The 13,240-nt window shown below is 45.3% G+C and overlaps 1 protein-coding gene across 10 annotated transcripts in view; it reads left to right on the top strand.

Annotated features, from left to right (window-relative positions):
- aak1b (AP2 associated kinase 1b) overlaps window positions 1-9,873 on the top strand; it is a 146,770-nt gene extending 136,897 nt beyond the window's left edge. For all 10 annotated transcript variants that reach the window (XM_085970972.1, XM_085970969.1, XM_085970967.1 and 7 more), the window contains one exon: window positions 7,584-9,873. In XM_085970972.1, coding sequence (XP_085827098.1) covers window positions 7,584-8,650 — 1,067 coding nt within the window. In that variant the 3' untranslated portion in view covers window positions 8,651-9,873. The remainder of the gene's footprint in view (window positions 1-7,583) is intronic.
- The last annotated feature ends 3,367 nt before the right edge of the window (window positions 9,874-13,240 follow it).

Genomic DNA, 13,240 nt, shown 5'->3' with positions numbered 1-13,240 from the left:
ATGAATTGGGCACCTCGGCCTGGTTCCTAACGGCTGTGGGTCCGCAGCGCAAACCTCCCAGTGATTGGCAATCTTGCTCAGAGAGGCTGGCATGGGGGTAGGTGGAAATGTCACACTGGTACAGCTGGTGGTACCCTCCTGAAGGTGGGGTTAAACAGCACTGGGGCACAAATGAGGCGGCTTTATCTTGGATCTTACTGATGTTGACTGGGGTTGGTTGATGCTGACTGTACTAGGGGTGAGAGGTGTGGTCGGAGGAGGAGGGAAAAGAGGAGTGTACAAGTTGCCTGGAATCCTGCGGAGATTACTAAATGGAAAAATTGTAAATTAATACATTTTTCATTTATTAAAAAAAAAATGTATTTTTAAAGCTTGCTGTTTTTAAACCCATGATTGAGTTCTGGGCACAAATAAGATTGAGAAAGGGCAATTGCCAGTGAAAACAGCATCATGTGGTGGGGAGGGAAGGGGAGAAATGGAACGAAATAACCTGTTTCTAAACTGTACTAAACTCTCCCCTGAGCTTTTCTGCAAATGCAACCGGACACTGGCAGAAATGGCATTTTAAAGCATAATGGTACTTCTGCTCAGGTAAGATCTTTTTAAAGTGTGTTTCTGGAACCTGGCAAATGTTTAAATATTGATCCCACTTGCAATACTGTAGATTGACGGTTCAGAATCATGTAAAACCTGTTATTTTTGTGGCATTTATGATGAGCTTTTAGTCAGATCCCTTGCTATTTATCATCTGTTGCCGTTGATGCCTTGCGTCAGCATTTGGAGAGTTTTTTTTTTTGAAGTTCAATACTTGGATTAAGTCGGCAATCTTGAATCTCAATTTAAAATCCTGCAAGCTGAAGGGTTTTACACTTGAGAATGCACAGTACCAGTAATATTACTTTTTGGATTTAAAATGTTGTGTATATTTTCTGAAATGTATTATTCATGAGCAGGATAAAACTTCAAGGAGTGATGGACTCGTTTATATTGTCCAAAAAACCACCTTTTTAATGTCTTTGAACGGTTCGGCACTCGTTGCACGCTGGGCATGACTCTGCTTTATGAACCGGCCGTCAATCTGTGTGACGTTGAAACCACTTCCATTTGCGTACTCTCGCAAAGACACTCGTGTATTTCCAGAATTAAAAATACGTAAGGAATAAAATTATGTCCCAACGGATTTTCTGTTGACGTGGTTCGTACGTTTGGTTATAAAATGTTTGTAAAGTTTAAGAGGTGCAGGACTGATGAGGGGTGGGGTTTTTTTTTAATGGGAGATCGGTGAAATTAGCCACGCCGTCGTCATTTCGTGGAAAATCTAAATTCGAATTATTGTTTTCATAGAAACATAGAAGATAGGAGCAGGAGTAGGCCATTCGGCCCCTCGAGCCTGCTCCGCCATTCAATGAGATCATGGTTGATCATCCAAATTCAGTACCCTGTCCCTGCCTTCTCCCCATATCCCTAGATCCCTTTAGCCTTAAGAAATATATCCAACTCCTTCTTGAATATATTTAATGAATTAGCCTCAACTGCCTTCTGTGGTAGAGAATTCCACAGGTTCACCACTCTCTGGGTGAAGAAATTCCTCCATCTCTGTCCTAAATGGCTTACCCCTTATCCTTAGACTGTGACCCCTGGTTCTGGACTCCCCCGCCACCAGGAACATCCTTCCTGCATCTAGTCTGTCTAGTCCTGTTAGAATTTTATAAGTTTCAATGAGATCCCCTCTCATTCTTCTAAACTCCAGCGAGTATAAGCCCAATCAACTCAATCTCTCCTCACACGTCATTCCTGCCATCCCAGGTATCAGTCTGGTGAATCTTCGCTGCACTCCCTCCATGGCAAGAACATCCTTCCTCAGATAAGGCGACCAAAACTGCACACAATACTCAAGGTGTGGTCTCACCAAGGCCCTGTACAACTGCAGCAAGACATCCTTGTTCCTGTACTCAAACCCTCTCGCTACGAAGGCCAACATACCATTTGCCTTCTTAACCGCCTGCTGCACCTGCATGCTTACCTTCAGTGACTGGTGCACAAGGACTCCCAGGTCTCGTTGCACTTCCCCCTTCTCCCAATCTATTGCCGTTCAGATAATAATCTGCCTTCCTGTTTTTGCCACATGTCTGAATGAACTAGATGCGAAAAAAGCAGCAAGTGCTGGAAACACACAGCAGGTCCTCGCCAGCATTCGACAGAACAAAAAATGGGTTGCCACTTGAAGTGTCGACCCTCCATCAGAACTTTCTCCAGAGTCCTCACCAGAAACCTTGGCCCGCTTTCTCTCCCCACCCCCTCCCCCCCAGATGATGGACTTGCTGTGTATTTCCAGCATTTCTGTTTCAGAATTCCTGCATTCGCTTTCCCTTTCACCTTCACTTGACTGCACTGCCTCCTGGGGACAGTTTCTCCAGAATGACCTCTTACCATCCATAACTCATGCCCTACAGCTTTTGCTCACTCCCGTCATTCGTTGTTCCCCATGTAGTGAAACCACTTTTCAGATTAAAAAGAAAGACTTGCATTTATATAGCGCCTTTCACCACCTCCGGATGTCCCAAAGCGCTTTTACAGCCAATGAAGTACTTTCTGAAGTGTAGTAATGTAGGAAATATTTGGGGGCGTGTAGAGGAGGCACAGATTTTTTTCGAGGATTGCCATTTGCTACCTCTTACAAGACGTCAGCCCTGTAAAATCTGCTGGGTCATTCATAACTCCACTGTAATCCAGCGAGTGTTGAATTGTTGCTGTTCAGTTGCAGAAAGGGTATCAAATTGAAAGAAATGGCATACAATATTGCGAAGATTAGTGGTTGGCAGAAGATTGGGAAATTTTTAGAAACTTGCAAAGGATGACACAAAAAATAATAGAGGGAGAAAATAGATTGAGAGTAAACCAGCAAGGAATATAAAAACACAGTAAGAGCTTCTACACGTATATAAAAAGGAAGAGAGTAGCTAAAGTAAACGGTGGTCCCTTAGAGGATGAGACTGGGGAATTAATAATGGGAAACAAGGAAATGGCAGAGACTTTGAACAAATATTTTGTATCTATCTTCACGTTAGAAGACACTAAAAGCATCCCAATAATAGTGGAAAGTCAAGGGGCAAAGAGAGGGAGGAACTTAAAACAATCACTAGAGAAAAAGTATTAGGCAAACTAATGGGACTAAAGACTGACAAGTCCCTAGACCTGATGGCATGCATCCTAGGGTCTTAAAAGAAGTGGCTGCAGAGACAGTGGATGCATTGGTTGTAATCTTCCAAAATTCCCTAGACTCTGGAAAGGTCCCAGTGGATTGGAAAACCGCAAATGTAACGCCCCTATTCAGGAAAGGAGGGAGACAGAAATCGGGAAACTATAGGCCAGTTAGCCTAAAATCTGTCATTGGGAAAATGCTGCAATCCATTATTAAGGAAGTAGTAGTCGGACATTTAGAAAATCATACAATCAAGCAGAGTCGACATGGTTTTATTATGAAAGGGAAATCGTATTTGACAAATTTACTAGAGTTCTTTGAGGATGTAACGAGCAGGGTGGATAAAGGGGAACCAGTAGATATAGTGTATTTGGATTTCCAAAAGGCATTCGATAAGGGCCACAAAAGGTTACTGCACAAGATAAGAGCTCATGGTGTTGGGGGTAATATATTAGCATGGATCGAGGATTGGCTAACTAACAGAAAACAGAGATGCGGGATAAATGGGTCATTTTCTGGTTGGCAAACTGTAACTAGTGGGGTGCCGCAGGGATCAGTGCTGGGGCCTCAACTATTTATAATCTATATTAATGACTTGGATGAAGGGACCGAGTGTACTGTGTCCAAATTTGCTGACGATACAAAGATAAGTGGGAAAGCAAGTTGTGAGGAGGACACAGAGTCTGCAAAGGGATATAGATAGGTTAAGTGGGCAAAAATTTGGCAGATGGAGTATAATGTGGGAAAATGTGAGGTTATCCACTTTGGTAGGAAGAATAGAAAAGCAAAATATTATTTAAATGGAGAGAGGCTACAGAATGGTGTGGTACAGAGGGATCTGGGGGTCCTCGTACATGAAACACAAAGTTAGTAGGAAGGCAAATGGAATGTTGGCCTTTATTGCAAGGGGGATGGAGTATAAAAGTAGGGAAGTCTTGCTACAACTTTACAGGACGTTGGCGAGACCACACCTGGAGTACTGCGTACAGCTTTAGTCCCCTTATTTAAGGAGGGATAGACTTGCATTGGAGGCAGTTCAGAGAAGGTTCACGAGGTTGATTCCTGGGATGAAGAGGTTGTCTTATGAGGAAAGGTTGAGCAGGTTGGGCCTATACTCATTGGAGTTTAGAAGAATGAGAGCTGATCTTATTGAAACATATAAGATTCTGAGGGGGCTTGACAGGGTAGATGCTGAGAGAATGTTTCCCCTCGTGGGGGAATCTAGAACTAGGGGCATGGTTTCAGAATAAGGGGTCGCCCATTTAAGACGGAGATGAGGAGGAATTTCTTCTGAGGGTCGTGAATCTTTGGAATTCTCTACCACAAAGAGCTGTGGAGGCGGAGTCATTGAATATATTCAAGGCGGAGATTGACAGACATTTGAGCTACAGGGGAGTCGAGGGGTAAGGGGAGAGAGCGGGAAAGTGGAGTTGAGGCCAAGATCAAATCAGCCATGATCGTATTGAATGGCGGAGCAGGCTCGAGAGGCCGAATGGCCGACTCCTGCTCCTATTTCTTATGTTCTTATGCAGCTTTCAACCAATACCACTCAGTTACCTTAGCAGCTGCTGTAAAAGGTGTCACTCGGTGAAAAAATGACATCTGGTCCATTTTGTCCCAAGTATTTCAACTAAACTAAAGTTGGAAACCGTTAACCTGTTTCTAGGGATGCAGAGCCATATTTACAGGGAGCTGTGGCTGGTAAATTCTGGCTCACAATACCGGAATTTCCACCTGATTTAAATTAATGGGCCGAAAATTCCCCCCCCCGACCCCCAAGGGCAGGTTCACGATTTCTCGGACAGCGCTTGGCTGCAAAGATCGTCTCTAACTTTCCATGCTAAATGCATGATTTATATGCACGTGTCTGACCAGCAGGGCCACTGGTTTATTATGACTGAATAAGGCAGATCCTATTTTTATCACGAGGGATTTGAGGATTTTTGGTTGTCCTTTGGAAAGCATGTTCCATAAAACAGCAACCAGCCGATCCAGTTGACTGTATAAGTTTTGATGTAAGAAAACTACTAGGCACTTAGTCTAAGTATTAAACAAAGCTTTAATCAACTGTTTTACAACATGGAGGTCTAGTTGTGTCCTTCACTAGTTCCTGTTAATGTCCTGCGCAAGCTGGGCCCGTGCCCGAGTATTTATACTCTCTCTGGACAGCGCCACCCGCAGACCGCTCAGTTGATTCATGTCAAGTTTGCGATTTCATTTAAATGTGCCGGCAGTGAATATTAGACTCCAGTTAATTTAAACTTTACACAACAAAAATTCTTAAAGTTTTCATTGAATTCATTAAGTCTAGTTCCAGTCTACAGTATCTGCAGGCAGTGAGGGCCTTGCATAGAACTATACATTAAGATTACATTACATAGGATGTACGGCACAGAAACAGGCCATTCGGCCCAACCAGTCCATGCCGGCGTTTATGCTCCACTCGAGCCTCCTCCCGTCTTTCCTCATCTAAATCTATCAGCATAACCCTCTATTCCCTTCTCCCTCATGCGCTTATCTAACTTCCCCTTAAATGCATCTATACTATTCGCCTCAACCACTCCCCGTGATAGCGAGTTCCACATTCTCACCACTCTCTGGGTAAAGAAGTTTCTTCTGAATTCCCTATTGGATTTCTTGGTGACCATCTTATATTGATGGCCTCTAGTTATGCTCTTCCCCACAAGTGGAAACATTCTCTCTGTATCCACTCTATCAAACCTTTCATCATTTTATAGACCTCTATTAGGTCACCCCTCAGCCTTTTTTTTCCCCAAGAGAAAAGAGTTGAAAGGCCACAATTATTCGGTAGAATTATTTAATATACAATATATTTAAACTTTCTTGTTTCAAATAATTGCAGTCTTGCAACTCTTAAGTACAGAAAACTGTTCTGGAGTCTTGCCATGTGGGGGCAAGAACCACATAGGAAACTGGGATCTCCCAGGTCATTCAATGGGTCTAGGATCCCTGCTGGGAGTCTCCCTCATTGTTCAATGGGCCTCAGATCCCGATTGAAGTTTCCCTTGTCTTTCATTGGCTCTGGTATTCCCCTGCTGGGATTTTCCTGGTCATTCAATGACCCTAGAATCCATGCAAGAGTATTGGTTTGCAGAGTGGTCGCTGATCACTTTTTAATCAACCCAGGAGCGCCAGAGACCGTTGCATCTAATTAGTCCTGTACCTCTTGGATTTTACAGACGTTCCCCAACTAGGTGAGGTTGCTGATTAACTTTTTATTGGTACTGTACATGCTGTGTACTTGGCCCTTGAAATGCTGAAGTCCCTGTTTCTGATCAGACCCAGGCTGTGCTTCTCAGTAACTGAAGCTGAGTTTTCGTACAGCACAGTAATCCCCACGAGCCTCTATCAAAAGCTTCAGGAGTCCTTCCCCTTTGATATGGTACTGCATACTTAAGAAAGCACAGACGAAGCACAGGCTGGCAAGTGTTTCAAGGCACGAACGCATCGCGTGGTGGAGGTGGCGTCCTGTTAACAACTTTATTATATTTATATAACGCTGCTCGTGCACCAATATATTGCTCAGTGTTGTGAGACAAAGGGAAGAAACGGTGGGTGCAGAGCAGGAGTGGAAAAGGGCACAACTGATTAAGGAGATGAAGTTTGAAGGGGAGGGGTTTTTTTGTGGGGGGGTGGGAGGGTAGTTCAGAGCAGATGGTGATGTAGCGGGGATAAGGACAACGACAAGTAACTGAGCTGCCAAAGTACAGCTGCAGTGTATTGCCACATCTTCAGAACCGCACGATGTGTTGCTTCCTTCAAACACAGTCCAGCCTCTCTGTCTCGGTCGCTGTCTCTGTGTGCGTCCATATCTCTCTCTCTCCTCCCTCTTTTCTCCCCTCTCCCCTCTCAATACGGGAGTGTCTCTCTCTCTAAATATGGGAGTGTATTATAGACACAGAATTAAAGTTTGGGTGCAGAAGTTTAGAAAGTTTCCAGTGAACTTCCTCGAGTCATGGCAGCCCAGAGCTTCCACAATCTGAAGGACATGACTTTTTCATATCCTGTCATTTGAACTACGTGTATCCTGGTGCACCATGAACAAACTCCAGCACAGGCAATCTCCTCACCTTCTCCAGTTGAACTACAGTTACTGCTGTGATTATAAACAATGGTTTCTGTATCTCCCGACCAGCTGCTTGTGACTGGGATTTCACTGGATTGTGAAAGGGAGGGCGCGGGCTCCTTGGTTCTTGTGTGTTGGTAGTGTGGCAGCAGCCAGTTTGCAGCAGCCAGGCTCCAAAGTCTTTGGGAAGCAGTGGGATTTATTCACGGCCTATATATCGATCCTACTGTGTTGAGGGATGTGTGGCGGCACTGCTGTTACGAGAGGATTTAACCAGCTCTTGTTCTGTTCCAGGTTTCCCAACGGACGCAGCTGGTTGTCCCGTGGAGCAGCTCCCGACATCTGCCGGCAATGCCCCTGTTTGCCCCGAGATCGGCGAATCGCGGGGGCCCGACGCCTCGAGCCTGCACTGGCCTGGCCGAGCCCGTCCTTCCAGCGGCAGCTCTGCGCACAGCAGCGACGAAGAGTGCGTCGTCGACGACAGCGGCAGCGACCTGCTGGACAGCAGCGGCCACCGGCCTCTCCTGATGGATTCCGAAGAGGACGAAGATGTCGGCAAAGCCCAGAACTCGGCGGGCCCCTTGGGCGAGGGGGCGGGAGGGCCGCCCAAGCTTGCCCGTTCAGGCGGAGCAGCCCTGCTGGGAGCGCCGGCCAAGGCCCACGCGGAAACAAGTGAAGGAACCGCCAACCAGGCGGACGTGTTCGCCGCCGCCCCGTTCAGGAACGCGAGGGGTGCTGAAACGGCGCAGGGTGCCGCTGACGTTTTCACCAAGGCTCCTTTTAAAGCGAAAATCAATGCTGCTAGAAATCAAGCCGAGGAAGTTGATGTCTTCACACGGGCGCCGTTTTCCAAAAAGAAAACGCTGGCAACTTTGGAAGAGACTGTTTCGTGCCCACTAGCCTCAAAAGAAGAAATACCTGAGCAGTCCCAGTTTGGAGGCATTGCCCCAGACACCCATCAGATGGGCCAAAGTAGGTTCCCTGGTTTTCGAGACCCATCTGGGGGAGTCCCTCATCCTGCCGCCACTTTCAGAACCACCAGCCAGCAAGAGTCCAAGGAAGCGGCGTCCAGTGACTTCCAAAACCACCAAATGCATCCCCCCGGCACTCTGCGAGCTCAGGAAGCGTTGCTGGCGTCGGTGAGCCCCCAGCCCTTCCGCCCTCAGGCACTGTCCAAATACTCCCGTCACTACAAAGAGGAGTGGCAGAATCAGCCTCCCACGGTGGCTCCAGATAAAACGCAGGCCACACAAGGAGCCGACAGCCCTGCCTCTCTGCACCCAAGGACTTCGCAAGTGCACGGGGCTGACCCATTTGCTGCAGCTCCCTTCCCCACTAAATCCCGAAATCAGAAACCTTAACCTGGGGGCGGGGGAACGGGGGGCTCAAATTGCAGTGTATCTTTTTTTAGCACATGACCAGTTAAGGACAATGGGCCTGTTCCTCGTCACCTCAACGGGACTGCATCAAACCGGTTAAATTGTCGAATCTCGGGCCGTGGTATTGTGCAAAAGATCTTGACTCTCTCTCTCTCGGCATTCAGGCTTAAAGGAGGCCCAGGCTGACCAAGCGACCACCTTCTCAATCTGACCTAGAACGGGATGCCGAGTCGCAAGACCGTTGCGGATGGCACTGCAGATTCCCCACACATGGCTCAGTATTGCCCGGTCCCACAAATACAATGGAAGGGAAGAGAATGCAAAGTGTTTCTCCACCCCCCCCCCCCTAGCAATTGGGTTGGAAGTTTCTCGGGCTTTTCAGCAGAGGTCTGTGCGGAGTCCAACCTTATTTACGTTCTGCGCTGGACCTAACCTCAAACATGGTTGTAAAAGTTCAATACTTGGGGTGACCAAAAATCCACCAGAAAAGTGTTTCACATTGCACAGTGTTCAATAATCCCTTCCATTCGTCTCCTTGTGGATGTGATTTTTATTTTTTAAAACTGCATTAAATGTGTAAATATAAAACACTACCATGCAACCAAATGTTGTTAAACTGCCTAATTGTAAATTGAAGGGGGGAAAAAATGCAATTTAACAGTGCCTTTTAAAAGTAGACTAGTTTCTTCCCAGAAGATGGAAGTGTGCATTGAATTGGGATACTGCAAGCATCTAGACACTCGTAGTAACACAATCCTGCTGCTGTTCTGACGGTGCTGTCCTCAAAGTGTGGCGTGTGGTTTATAGTGACACCGTGTGCAGTGTAACACTGTTTTATTGTGCATTGAACACAAGATGCTAGTGGTACAATCAGAGATTCTTTTAATGCTTGCCCAAAGGCCTCGGGCTAACACAGCCCTGAGTGTGACTATAAGTTAGCTGATGCCTTCACTTGAGTGACTCTGCTGAAGATCTCCTATTCTTGCATTAAACAAAAATAACACAGAGGAGGTCTGAATTTAATTCATTTGCCCTGTGAAGTTTTATCGCAGATGAGATTTACCAGAATAGATTTGTGTTGAGAAGATATATATTGATGGGTAAAATACATGACCACTCCGTTCAATTTTCAGTGTGTGTACACCAACGAGTTGTCATTTTGAGCTGCATACTAATCAAAGTGATTAAACTACATTTTGAAGTTGGATGTAGTTCCATTCAACGTTATTCTGCAAAGGCTTCTTGTAACCTGGTGGCAGTCACACCATCAGGCCTTGCAACCAAAACGCCGGCTTGTAGCTCCGCACCGGTTCTGGGCTGGCGATGCTTATTGGGGTGGGTGTTGCAATTGGTTGTGACTGACGGGGCGGGGGGTGGGAAGGGGCTTAATGTATTAAGGGAAAAAAAACTTGCACAATCCAGGTTGGTTTAGAAATGTGGAGGGTGGGGTGGGGAGGGGGAAAGCAAATCTGTTAATATGATGAGCTCTGAGAAATGCTGAATACAACACCACAGTAAATTGGCAATAATTGTTAAACTGCTGCTAAAAGAATTTGCCAAATAGGGTGATCATACATTAGCACCTTCCATTCCTTACCTGCTCTATAAAATCACAGTCATTGGGATTTCAATGAATTGTTAATGTCCCAAGCCCTTAAGATATTTTCTCTCTTTTTTAATACATTCTTGGTTTCTCTCTGGTTGGCTTTCTCCAGGCACTGGAGATGGGCTGCGAGTAGCCTGGTGTGTCCCATCTTTCCTGAAGTCAGGAATTCTATGAAATCACTGTAATTTTTTTTAAGAAGCTCTTGAATTGTCATTCTGGTTTTTAAAAATCCCACAAAACTCTCATTGGGCAAGTAAACCTGGAGGGATTTCCGCGTCAAAAGTCACTGTTTAAAAACGATTGGTTGTAAGGCCGGAGATTTTTCTACAGTTCTGATTGGCAGTAAGAAGGGGGAGCAGTCAGAACTGGGAGAGTTTTAGGGGGAAAGAGGCCTGCTGTCAGTCGAGTGGGTGAATAATTCAGCCGTGCTGATGAGGCTGGCTGAAGGTGGCCTTATTTCAACCAGGGTCGAGGCCTGCTCTTGGCTGAAGAAAAAACTTTGCAGACATAGAGGTAAAGCTGGTTAAGCAAGAAAAAGTGAAGATGCTTTGAAAATTGCTTCACTTCTGCTAAATTCCCAGCCAGCCTGAGGGAAAATTGTGTCCCCTGATGCACAGGATAACTTGAATTTGGCATCTATCGGCTGTCCTATGGAATGTAGCACTAGTCCCCTGTGTTGAAATGAAAATTGTATTTCCGTTGAATTGTGTCTCAGTTCTAATGTTGAGAGTGAAGTGTCAGTGTATCGATGTCTCACTTCTCCCCCACCCAACCCCTCTTACCATGTTTACACTTCAAAGCTGGTCGTTACTGGTAGTTCAGGGGCAGGCATCTTGTGTGGAACTGCTCTGTACATAAAGTTCTGCTCCAACACATGATGAACAAGGCCTTTTTTATGGTTTTTGTTGGAATGCGATTCTTAAAAACTCTGATTAACATAGCCCTCTAATTATTCAAGTCGTGATTTAACCAGTGGCCCCAATCTGAGCAAGAAAATAGTCTAATATTTTCATGGAAAAAAACGATGTTAAAATGTGATCCCAGAACACTGGTTAAGAAAAAAGGAATTTGACTTCATTAATCACTAAGCCAGTAATACAAACAGAAAATGCTGGAAATAACTAACATGTTAGTCAGCATCTGTGAGGGACACAGGACCAGGAGGAGGCCATTCAGCCCATCGAACCTGTTCCACCATTCAATTAGATCATGGTTGATCTGTGCCCCAACTCACAGGGACAGGAGGAAGCCGTTCAGCCCATCGAGCTTGTTGCGCCATTCAATCAGATCATGGCTGATCTGTATACTAACCCCATCCACCCACTTTGGTTCCGTACCCCTTAATACCCTTGCCTAACAATGTCAACACCGAGATGGATAGGTTTTTTTCAGTTGACCCCCCTCCAGCCTCAACAACTCTCTATGGAAGAGAGTCCCAGATTTCCACTACCCTTTGTGTGGAAAGGTGCTTCCTGACATCACCCCTGAACGGATAGCTATAATTTAAATTTTTATGCCCCCTTGTTCTGGACCCCTCCGCCCCCCCACCAGAGGAAATCATTCCTCTCTACCCTATCAAATCCTTTAATCATATTAAACGCCTCAATTGGATCACTCCTTAATCTTCTATACTCAAAGGGATACAAGCTGAGTCTATGCAAATTGTCCTTGTAATTTAACCCCTTCAGCCCCTGATTGGCATACTCCTGTTCCTGCGTTCCCCTCAGATGCTGATGGAACTGCTGGGATTTTCCAACATTTTCTGTTTCTCACTGGCTAACAGTGATTGAGGAGAAGAGACCGGTTCTGACGTGTAGAGTGTGCGCCCTTCATCATTCTAATAAAGGCTACACACCAAAAATGCCACAACCTCTTTGCTCCTTTACAGACACTGAATGCTCTGCCGTGTATTTCCAGCATTTGCAGTTTTCCCTATTTTATTTTACTGTAAACCAGTGACCGATTATCAGTCGGTACAGCTAACCCCCTCCCCAAGCCCCCCCTTTTTTTTTTTTAAAAAGAGAAGTCTGCTCACAGGCTGCCTGCAAGCAGCAATCTTAAATAAAGGTAGAACAAGCTGCAAGGAAGGGTGAGTCGGGCACTCGATCTATGTACAGAGGCCCTTCGGTTAAAGCGCTGACCATCATGCAACTATTCAGCGCAAATATGCTTCGCCTTAATTCTGGGAATAAGCTTTCTTTCTTCCGTTTGGTTTCCGCGTTCTTATTTTTAATGAAACTGAAAAGACTTGTGTTTTTGTTGAATTGTGTTTTCCGAAGGTCCAAGACTACAGAGCTTTGAGCAAATGTTGCACTAAATCAATTTCCGTTTACAGGGGGCGTGCCGCGTGTCTTATTTGTACCTCCTGTTCCCGTCACGTTTTGGATTGGTTTAGAAGACTTTTCTGCAACCTTTCCACAAACCTGTTCTAATATGCAGGAGATTTCTGGAAACAAAAAAAAAAAATATTGTGAATAGAGCTAACGTAAAAATAGTGAAGTTAAGTCGATTATTTTTAGATGAATATATGTACACTGCTCTAAATCCTAAGCCATGTGTGTTTGGCTGTTGCATTTTCAGTGAACGGTTTTATAAATTTGTTGATACTTGAATACTTAACTAGGCATTACATTGAAGAGCACTGACCAGTTCTGGTGATGGATGTTGGGAGGAATACTGCACCAACACTGCCCTAATGTCGATGCAGGTGCATATTGGAGCCTTGCTCCATTTTTTTTGCAATATGTTCATTGAGCTGGTTTTCTGATGGGTATGGGGAGGGAGCCTTGCTCTGGGCTGCAATAAGGAGCCACTGCCTTGCTCTGGTCGTTGAAAGCTCCTTCAAAAAAAAATCAATTTTCTGCAAGAGAGTTGAGATGGGATTGGGTTGCCGTCACAATGATAATCTTTTGGAAGGCATTGAAAAGAACAGGCCTGTTGCTAGTGGTTGGCTATTAGTGTTGTCG

Source organism: Somniosus microcephalus, chromosome 30 (genome assembly GCF_052327205.1).
Source record: "Somniosus microcephalus isolate GS21.2 chromosome 30, FLI_Smic_1.0, whole genome shotgun sequence".
Lineage (NCBI taxonomy): Eukaryota > Metazoa > Chordata > Chondrichthyes > Squaliformes > Somniosidae > Somniosus > Somniosus microcephalus.
Note: the sequence above shows the minus strand (reverse complement) of the source record. Positions and strands in the feature narration are given on the sequence as shown.